The sequence below is a fragment of the Cynara cardunculus genome, assembly GCF_001531365.2.
Source record: "Cynara cardunculus var. scolymus isolate 2C chromosome LG 13, CcrdV1, whole genome shotgun sequence".
NCBI lineage: Eukaryota > Viridiplantae > Streptophyta > Magnoliopsida > Asterales > Asteraceae > Cynara > Cynara cardunculus.
The window spans coordinates 12,958,520-12,969,765 of NC_037540.1; the positions used below are offsets into that span (position 1 = coordinate 12,958,520).

General features: G+C 34.5%; 1 protein-coding gene across 1 annotated transcript; it reads right to left on the reverse strand.

Moving 5' to 3' along the window:
• Positions 1–3,708: 3,708 nt before the first annotated feature.
• On the reverse strand, positions 3,709–4,600 carry LOC112525826 (em-like protein GEA6). The gene is made up of 2 exons (XM_025136108.1): positions 4,175–4,600; positions 3,709–4,038 (listed from the first exon to the last, which is right to left on the reverse strand). The coding sequence occupies exons 1-2, from the start codon at positions 4,287–4,289 to the stop codon at positions 3,884–3,886; spliced, it is 270 nt and encodes an 89-aa protein (XP_024991876.1). The 5' UTR covers positions 4,290–4,600; the 3' UTR covers positions 3,709–3,883.
• Between the last annotated feature and the right edge of the window lie 6,646 nt (positions 4,601–11,246).

An 11,246-nucleotide genomic window follows, 5' to 3' on the forward strand; every position in this document is an offset into this window, starting at 1 on the left:
ACCAATTCCTTCTGTTAAATGATTTACTAACCCCAAACATAAATTAGAAACACCAAACTTTCAAAATCACACTCAAAGAGAAAGCTCTCAACTTACATTAAATTTGTCTATACAACAAATTTTTTTACATCAAGACTACTTATTATATCGACGATGTGATCACCCACGAGAAAGAAAATAGCAGCCCATAGGAACACTAAGAAACGCTCGGGAAGGATAGTTTATCTCTGAGAGTATAAAAAATGGATGAAGCTGCTGAATTCTGTTGTAAAGTGTTTCTGAGGCGGCCCAGCAACTCGTCGTCTTTAGTTTGTGATGCAACATCTGTAGCTTCCTTTGCCATGCCTATTCGAGCATAAGTCTGTTTCATGCTAATACGTTTTTTTTTTCAATAATATGGATACGGATTTAGCATAAACTCTATGAAATGCAGCTATTCGAGATATGAAATACCTCTGCTCATTCAACTGCATCACAATTAGATTCTGAATTGAAACAGAAATATAGACTCATATTAACCGAGTTATTCTTTTTGCATAAAAATTACGTGTAAAAACCCACTAGATTGAAGAATGGGCAAACATAACTGCTCCAGACCATTCCAACTTAACCAAATATGGCTCGACTTCGTAACTGGTTATGAAAGGACTGAACTGGATTGGTTAGGGACCGGTCAGCCCAACCGGTTAAATCCAAAAGGACCTATACAACAAGGCTTTTTCTGGGAACGGTTACAGGGACCAGGTTAAAGGCCCAGTCCATGGGACTTGGGAGAGTCTTGCCCATCTGTTCTTCTAGCTCATTTTCTTTTGTTTCCTTAAGCTACCTTTTGTTGGCCTTTTACACCTTTTATAGGAACCAAATGTAAGACACCCATTGAGTTCCACTTGGAAGTAGGATCTTTATGTGTTTATGTTTACACATCATTTGTATATGCTTGAAATATGCTAATTAGTGAACTTAAAAGAAGTATCTAACAGGTTCTTGTACAAATAGACCTTGTTTGAGCGATTACGCTCTTACCGAACACATAGGCATGGTTGTACGAATCAGTCATATCCGCTATATACAGTTTATTAAGTTGTTACCAAGCAGACCCTAAATCTACCTAGATGTGAATTTTTTGTAAGCCATCGAAAAGTCACAAGTTGTAGAGTTTAGTTATTGTTTTACCTATAATTACCTTGATATTTTTTTCAGTTATTTTTATGGTTTTTATCTGTTTTTATATTGGTGAATGTGTTTGATGCATATTTTAGTTACCTCGATATATTTTAGGGTTTGATTATTTTAGTTACCTCAGTATATTTTTCAAGAGTGAATTGTGGATTTGGTTTATGTGGTTTGATTTTTTTAACGATAGTCCCTATAGTATGTTTATTATAGATTTGGTTCTTGTGGTATTCAATTTGTTTTGTTCATACATTCTTCTGATTAACGTTTCCATTAACTCCGTTCAATTAAGGGTCATTTTAATCTTTTGCTTATTATTTTGTCTTTTTCTATAAAAAAAAGTAAAAAAAAGAACAATATTTTTACATACACACATACACATATCTATACTATATTATAAAGCATTTGACAAGAACTCTTAAAAACCACTTTTTATGCGTAAAGTACTGTTTATTAATTCATATTACTTAAAACTCAAGATTGCAAGTAGATTGTGCGTAAGTACAACTTATTAAAACTCCATATCTGAATTCGTGTAACTAACTGTAGATAAACATAATCAAATACATGATAAACATATCATTTTAAATATAAAAAATCCAAAATATGATTAGGATAATCATTGAGTTCTAACAGAATACTTAATTATTATCTATTAAAATGTTTATATTATTAAACAAAAAATAAATTATTTCATTATTAAACTTAAATTAAATTATAATAAAAATAAATAAATTAAAGAAATTACATAAAAATGAAAACTTTTAAATAGTTGATTTGATATTCACATTGATATATTTTTTTTTTTCAAAATTTTATGATATCTTCATATTTATATTTTATTTAGAAATAAAATCATTAATGTCTTCTTAAAAACACATAAAATCGTATTATAACATCGACAGAGACAAATAATRAAATATAACATTAAAACCGAGATGTGTTTCGCTGCATTGCGTGAGTACTCTTCTAGTATATATATAAGGAAACGTTCAAACGAGAACATCTTCATTTTATGAGAATGCGAGAACACCGTTTTATCATAAACAATCACATGTGATACTATTATTCGATTACATATGATATACATGTGATACTAAATCAGAGGCGTGAATGACTTTTGACACGATATAGGTTGTAAGCCAAGTCGTCCTTACACCATTAAGCTCCTTCACATGTACTATCACATATGATAAATGTATTATTAATGTGATACTATAATCCATCAAGACCATCACATGTGATACTAAATCATAGACTCATACAACCTCTGATACAACCTAAGTTGCAAGGCACAACATCCATACACCACCAAGTCTCCTCAAGTGTATTATCACATGTGATAAGGATGTTCTCGTATTCTCGTAAAATGAAGATGTTCTCGTTTGAACCTCCACCAATATATATGTATGTATGTATGTATGTATGTATGAAAACTGTTTTGTTTATGATAACCGTAAGATTTAATATCAATCACAAATCAAAGATTAAATTAATAATTTTGTTAATTTTAACTTAAAAAATTAATTAAGGACATTTTAGAGATTTTATAAATATCCTCTCTCATCTCTACTCTTTCCTTTCTCCGACGAATCTTATTTGACGAACCTTATTCCGATGGACTTTATGTGAACACAAGATACACATTGTGATACCTACAAACGATATTATTGCGATACCCATATATATATATATATATATATATATACAGATTTGTTTACATTATCTTTACATTGTGTTCATTGGAGCATTTGATGCATGGAAAAGCTTTCAGATTCATGTTTCTAGTTTTTGCTTAAAGATGAGTTTTAGATATTTTGTTTGATAAAAAACTAAGTTTCATTTGAAATTCTGAAAATTTGTTTCTAGTTTGTTACGTTTTCGTCGATAACTTCAAGGAACCGTTTACCTAAATGTTTACCCAATAAATGCTTCAATGTTAAGAGTCAACACTATAATTTATTTTATTGGGTAAGATTGTAGTACATCAAAACGTATCATATACAACAATTTACCTGGTAAACGCTTACCCAGGTAAGAGTCGTCCCCTTCATTTACCGGGTAAAACTCTTCATACTTATCATCGTTCTTACAGGGTAAGATTATTGGCCCTTGCCATGTTTATCCGGTAAAAAAAATTACCCGGTAAGTACTTACCGGATAAGCGTTTAGTAAACGGCCCCTAAGGCAACATCTAAAAGCCTTATATTTGATTTAATAATATAATTTTTTTATTAGAACTCAATTGAGGTTTAATAACAAAATAATTTATATTTGATTTAATAATATAATTTTTTTTTATTAGAACTCAAAGAATAATTATATTTTAGATTTTTTATATTTTAAAATGAAATTTTTATCTTCTATTTGATTATATTTATCCGTAGTTAGTTATACGAATTCAAACATTAAGCTTTAATAAGTTGTACATATACATAATTTACTCATAATCTTGAATTTTAAGTAATGTAAATTAATATACAATACTTTATACATAAAAAATAGTTTTTAAATTTTTTTATCAAATACTTTGTAATATAAGTATAGATTTATATACATATATGAAAAAAGTTTGGAATATGGTGAAATGAACGCCAAATTCACCTTCATTCATTTTTTCTTTTCTTATAAAAACGAACCCATTACTAAACTAAACCACACACTCCTGATGCTGTTTCATTTTATTACAACAAAACGCAGGCACCTCGGCTCATCCCGTGGACTCATCAACGTCGATTCCCTCATCGGTCTTACCACGTCCACCGCCGGTTTGATCGCCGGTGCTCAGACCACCCTTTCGCCCCATCTCCTGGTACCCTTCTGCTCCCAACTGATCCCTTCTTGTCTGCCCTCCTCTGCTTCTCCCTTTCAATCATACAACAATCTCAAATCACTTCAATTCAATTCTCAAAATCTCAACAATTTCTTGTACACAATGCTGTATTTGTATTGATTCATTGTATAGGATATTAAGCTGTTCAATGACGAGTGTTATATTTACCTTCAGCAAGGTGTTGTTGAGCCTCGAGGCTTTTCCCGCCGGTGCCGCCAGGTACCACTGTCTCCCCTCTTCTCGCTCGATCGTCTAATTCCTTCCTTTGCTGTTCCGACGACATCGATCTCTTCAATTCAACAAGCTTCTATTGATTGAATTTTATTGCTTTCTATACGTGATTGTTGAAAAACCGAATTCATTTATAAGAGCCATGGGAGGAAATTGGATCGATGATGAGGCGATGGAGGAGATGGCCACGTTAGTGATGGCGGTTTGTGGAGAAGCTGTTGTTACGACACGTAGGAAGATGAGATTTCCCAGGTTTCTGGTTTCCGCCATACCTATCTCTTCTTCTTGGGACTCAATCACACAACGGACAAAACACCTTAATTGTTTCCTTTTTTTAGTTCCAATTTTTTTTTCAGGATTTATGTTAAAAACAGAAAATTATAAATCAAATCAGATTAAGGCGTCGTAGATAAGTGTTTATCAATAAAATTTAACATTATTAATTTCTTACTCGGTAAGATTTTAGTTCACCAAAATGATATCGAATGCAACAATTTACCCAGTAAGTGCTTACTATGGTAAGAATTGTCGCCTTCACTTACCGGATAAGACTCTTGGTCCTTGTCTCACTCTTATCATGTAAGATTGTTGGTCTTTACCATATTCATCCTGTAAGGTAATGTGACTTGGTAAACGCTTACCCGAGTAAACGTTTGGTAAACGGCCTCTAAATCAATATTAAAAGTTCTTTCATTCATCTTTCATTCAATTGCTTTAGAACTCTCAGTCTCGCTCTCAATCTCTTGATTCTTTGCTCTTGGTGTAAATCAAACACATTTGTGGTGTCGTTTAAATATGTTGGATTTTAAATATATTACATTTTAAATTGTCATATCGATAGACTGTAATTAGAACCATAACTCTTATTTATTCCAATTGTATTATGTAAAGACCAAATGTAACTTATATCATCGTTAAATTTTCTCTAACAAAACCATTGAAACTTCAAAATCGTTAAAATTCACGGCTCCCGCTGCATTGCGCGGACACACAACTAGTAATTTTATAAACTAGAATTATATTAGTCTTTAAATTTTAAATTTAGTTTTAATGTATTCAACTAATTTAAAAATATATTCATTTTTAATCACTTATAACACCATAACATATTCGATAAAAACACATACATAATAGATATGAAAAAAAAAAGATACAAGCCAAAATATTGAACTATTGATGAATGATTGAATTGAGAACTTGTGTTTATTGACTGATAATGAAGAGCTATAAATAGCATTACAAGGACTTAAAAAGAAAATAGCTAACCCACTAACTAAAGTAGTGGCATATGAATCCGTCAAAATAAACTAACTAGTCTTCCAAATGACTCGAAAGGATTTATTCAGTTCATAAAACTAGAAACCAGAAAGTAGTGGACAATTTCAACATCCTCCCTTCAACTGAATGGTGACAATCATTCAGTTTAATCCTGGATACTCGCACACACCTAACAGTTGTCGCAACTTCAAGAATGCATCAGGTTTTAGGGGCTTTGTCAGAATGTCTGCAACCTGCTCTTGAGTTGAACACTGAACTAACTCGGCTACTCCATCATTGACAAGTTCTCTAAGAAAGTGAAACCTCACGTCTATATGTTTGCTGCGAGCATGCATTACAGGATTCCTTGAGAGCCTTATAACTGATGTATTGTCACAATACACCACTGTTGGACTATGTTGCACTTGACTTAACTTCTCCAAAATTCTTCTTAACCATACAACTTGGCTAGCTGCTGCTATAAACTCAGCTTCAATAGTAGAGAGAGTAACCACCGGCTGTTTTGTTGAGCACCATGAAACCGTTCCAGAACTCATAAAAAATACATAACCCGAAGTACTATTTCTGTCATCTAGATCACCAGCATAATCACTATCCGTAAACCCAATGAGCTATTTATTTCCTCCCTTCCTATAGAAAATCCCAAAGTTAATTGTACCCTTTACATACCTTAGTACTCTCCTTTTTTTTTTGTAAGGGTGTCCGGGCCAAAGCCCGACTAATCCCCGGCAAATTTGGAGGCTAAACATGGCCTCACTTAAATGTCGCCAACACTCCCCTCCCAGGACTCGAACTCGGGTTCATGACTATGACATGCCCAAGCCTTTACCACTAGGCTGGAAGGTCTTTGACCTTAGTACTCTCCTTGCTGTTGCCAAATGAGACTCTGTGGGAGGTTTCATATATCGACTGATCAAACTAACAATAAACATCAAATCCGGGCGTGTGGTGGTTAAGTACATAAGACTTCCCACCATTTGCCTGTAGATGATGCCATCAACTTCAGTTCCCTCTTCATCTTTCGTGAGCTTAAGACCGGGAACAACCGGATTATGCACTGCGTTGCATTGATCCATATTAAACTTTTCTAACATTTCTTGTGCATACTTCCGCTGACCAATGAAAATACCATATGTTCTCTGTTCGACCTTAATACCTAGAAAATATCTCATTTTTCCCAAGTCGGTCATATCAAATTCAGTCATCATTGACTTCTTACAAACTTCAAACACTCTTTATCATTACCCGTATAAATGAGATCATCAACATAAAGACAAACAATTAAGATATTACCTCCAGCTCCAAATTTTATGAATAAAATATGCTCGTAGGGACATTTTGTAAATCCCTCTATAATGAAATATGCTTCAATGCGACTGTACCAGGCACGGGGAGTCTATTTTAATCCATACAATGCCTTCTTGAGTCGATAAACCTTTGACTCTTGCCCTTTAACTTCATAACCAGGAGGCTGATTGACGAACACTTCTTCTTTAGTTTCTCCATGGAGAAAAGCTGATTTTTACATCAAGTTGATAGACCGTTCATGTTTTCTGGGCTGCCAGTGAAAGAATTAGTCATATGGTTTCAAGACGAGCTACTGGTGCGAACACTTCAGCATAATCAACACCATATTCCTGAGAATAACCCTTCGCTACCAGTCGCGCTTTATACTTGTCCACCTCCCCATTTTCATTGAGCTTCGTCTTAAAGACCCACTTCACACCTATGCTTTTTTTACCTCCATATGGCATCGATGTTAGTTCCCACGTATTTTTTCTTTCTATGGCTTGAATGTCTTGATCCATAGCATGCCTCCATTTCTCTGATTTCACAACGTCTTCGAACGTTGTGGGATCTTGATTCGGTAATGGAAATGACAAGTGAGAGTCTTGATCAGTGAACATAGCCAAATGTGTCATCTCTACAATTTCCTCATCAGACAACCCTTCACATGTCTCGTAGTCTTTTAACCAAACTGATTGTTTTCATATTCGTCCTTCGCGTTCTGGAACTTGAGTGTCTACTCTAGGTTGAGTAGGTGAGTTTTCGACACTTGAAATGCCTCCTTCACTTTGAATATGTGACATCTCATTGTGAGTCGATGCCTCATCTTGAGTAGACGAACTTCCAAATTCTGCTTGCTCTTCTCGATTACATTCAACACCTGGTTCTTCATCATTTTCCCACTCCAAATCAACATGTATAACTTGCTTATGACTATCATCCCAGCTCCATTGTTGATCTTCCTCGAACACCACATCTCTACTTATAAGTATTCTATTTGAAATTGGATCAAATAGCCTATAATCTTTGGATTCATCACTCACCCCAAGGAAAATACACTTCAGGCTCTTCGAATCAAGCTTTATCCTTTTTGCATCAGGTACATTTACATGGCCAATGCAACCAAATACTCGAAAATATTTAACGGGTGGTTTAATCCCAGACCACGCCTCTTCAGGAGTCTTGTCTTTCAATGCAAGTGTTGGACTTTGATTCAACACATGAACAACCCAATTTACAGCTTCAGGCCAAAAGGTTTTGGGAATTTGCTTAGCAGACAACACACTTTGCACCATATTTATAATGGTGTGATTCTTCCTCTCTGCGACGTCGTTTTGTTGAGGCGTGTATGCAGCAATTAATTGTCGCTGAATTCCATTTTCATTACAGAAACTTTCAAATTCCAACGATGTGAACTCTCCCCTACGATCTGTTCTCAAAGCTCGTATAAATACCCTGTTTCTTTCTCAACTTTCACTTTGTAAAACTTGAAAGTTGCAAAAGCTTCAGACTTTTCTACTAAGAAATAAATCCAAGTTTTTCTGCTAAAATCATCTGTAAAAGTAATAACATAACGTTTCTTACTGTTGGAAATTGGCTTGATCGGCCCACACAAATCAGCATGTACTAACTGAAGAATGTTGGATGCTCTCCACGTACTTTTGCTTGGAAAAGGATTACGATGTTGTTTACCCACCAAACAATATTCACACACCTTTTGAGAGGGTGGAAAAAGCTTGGTAATCCTTTCACCATGTTCTTCCTTTGGAGCACGTTAAGACTATTACAGCTGAGATGTCCATATCGACGATGCCAAAGGTTCACTTGATCTATAGTAAGAGATGAGAAGCATTGTTGCTTCTGTGGTATGTAACACTCATACAACAAAAACATTCTGTTGCTTGTCATCTTTGTCTCAAAGATTACCCCCTTCTGAGGATGGAAGACCTTGCAAGTTCCATTGAAAATAGACACCCCAAGACCCTTCCCTTGCAACTGACCAACGCTCAGAAGATTGTTTACGAGATCTGGTACAAAGAAAACTCCTGTGATCACCAAAACAACACCATTTATCTCCAATCGCACCGTACCTTTACCTTGTACAATAAGTGTTGTCCGAGCTTAACCCTCTCTTTAAACATGCTATCCAGCTCAACAAACATATCTTTGTTTCCACACATGTGGTTACTACAGCACGAGTCGAGAAACCACAAATGTTAATATGTAGTTTCCATGCAGTCCACCAAAGACATTAACAACATCTCTTCTTTTGCTTCCGTATAGTATGATGTTGATCTCACCTCCTTAGGACATTCCCGCGGAAAGTGTCCTAACTCATGACAATTGTAGCATTCCAAGGTAGATTTTTCGTAACCAAACCTACCACCACGTCCTTATCCACGTCATCTCCCTTTTCCTGGATAGAACCCTCGGCCTCTACCTCTTCCTCCTTGATGGGTTCCTTGAGTGACTTACTGAGCTTGTTCATCTTCCACTTGTCTACCCATCCTTTGTTCATGTATCAAAATGCTGCTTTGCAGCATATCAATCGACATGGTGTCGAGATCATTTGACTCTTCAATGGAACATACAACATAATCATATCTTGAGGTCATAGACCTCAAAATTTTTCAATGATATGAACATCTTCCATTTTTCCCCCTATCATTCTCAGCTTATTGGCTATAGTGAGAGTTCTTCCAAAATAGTCATTAACAGATTCTCCAGTCTTTATGTGCAAGACTTCAAACTCTTTGCGAAGAGCTTGTCGTTTCGCTCGTTGTACACGAGTTGTTCCTTGATACTTCTGCTTCAATGAGTCCCATATCTCATTGGACGTATCTTTCTTCAAAATTGCCGCTATTATCGAGCGATCAATAGCTTGAAACAAATAGTTCTTACACTTCAAATCCTTGAGCTTCTCAGCATTGTTGGCCTTCCTCTCAACCTCACTGAGTTCTTCCCCTTCTTCTGTTGATAGAGTAATACCCATCTCCACAAGATCCCAATATTCTTTCGAACGCAGAAAGTTTTCCATGAGCATGCTCCAATGATCACAATGACCATCGAATTTTGAAATGGCAGGTTGCACAAAGACCCTTTCAGATCCCATTGTTACACTCAGCTCTAATACCAAATGTTGAAAAAAAAAGATACAGAGCCAAAATATTGAACTATTGATGAATGATTGAATTAAGAACTTGTGTTTATTGACTGATAATGAAGAGCTATAAATAGCATTACAAGAAGGACTTAAAAAGAAAATAGTTAACCCACTAACTAAAGTAGTGGCATATGAATATGTCAAAATAAACTAACTAGTCTTCCAAATGACTCGGAAGGATTTATTCAATTCATAAAACTAGAAACCAAGAAGTAGTGGACAATTTCAACAATTTTTATGTGAAAATATTACAAAATAAAGAGGAAGAAATACATAATGACCACTGGAATAAAAACATAAATAATTGCAATTGTAACAGTATCGACCAAAATTTAAAAGAAAAAAAAAGAGTATTGTATGATAATGACTTGTGTATTATTTTACATAGCATGACACCTGCTCATGAATGTGATCTCGATGTCCCTATGGAAGTTGTAAAAGTACCATCGACGTTTAAAGAGACAAATGATTATGACAAATTCCCCCCCAAAAAAATTATCGATATGGAAAAATAATGATAAAGAAAAGCTCTATATACACTTCGAAATACATTTATCGATCATTTATGGAAAAGTATGATAATTCCGATTAAATGTATATATAGTTTATTTTTAGACTAGTGGTGTACCCACGCAATACAGCGCAGGTGAATCAAAATTCTGAAACATTAGTTTAGCCTTGAATCATGAGTTTGTGTGGTTATTTTACAAGCCATCTAATATATAAAGTTGAAGGTTAATATGGTGTATTAGCAATATCGATTGAAAAAATAATTGCATACATGTTGAGTTTCTAAACCCATACAAAGTTGAAGGGTTGGGGTGGGGTACATGCATGATCTGAAACCCTTTCTGGTATTATTGCTTCAAATTTCAGTTTACTTCAAGAGAAAGAAGAACTTTGAATTTGAATTTGGATTCAAAATAGAAAATAAATAAAGTGTCAAACAACTTTGGGAAGAACAAACATATTTTTTTCATGTAAATATGACTTACTTAAATATGAAACTTTGACCAAACAAATGGTATGTTTTAAGCATTTGTACATTATGCATAATAGTTTGTACTTAAGAGATTTTTGAATCTCTTGCATAAATTGATAGTACTTTATGTTCTGAGACTTGTAATTAAAACTTTTGTCTAAATGCTTATTAATGTAGTATAGATATGTGTTAAGCGTTTAGTAAACGATCCATAATTTTGCACTCAATATTGTCATTATAGAATTGACCAAAAAAATTAAACGACAAATATATTAATTAATAACATAAAAAAACAAGCG

Excerpts from the sequence above, each read along its gene's own strand:
- LOC112525826 (XM_025136108.1), bottom strand. The coding sequence starts at position 4,289 with ATGTCGTCGGAACAGCAAAGGAAGGAATTAGACGATCGAGCGAGAAGA. Across the intron at positions 4,039-4,174 it reads TCAACAACACCTTGCTGAAG|GGAGAAGCAGAGGAGGGCAG; the intron begins GTAAATATAACA and ends TATGATTGAAAG.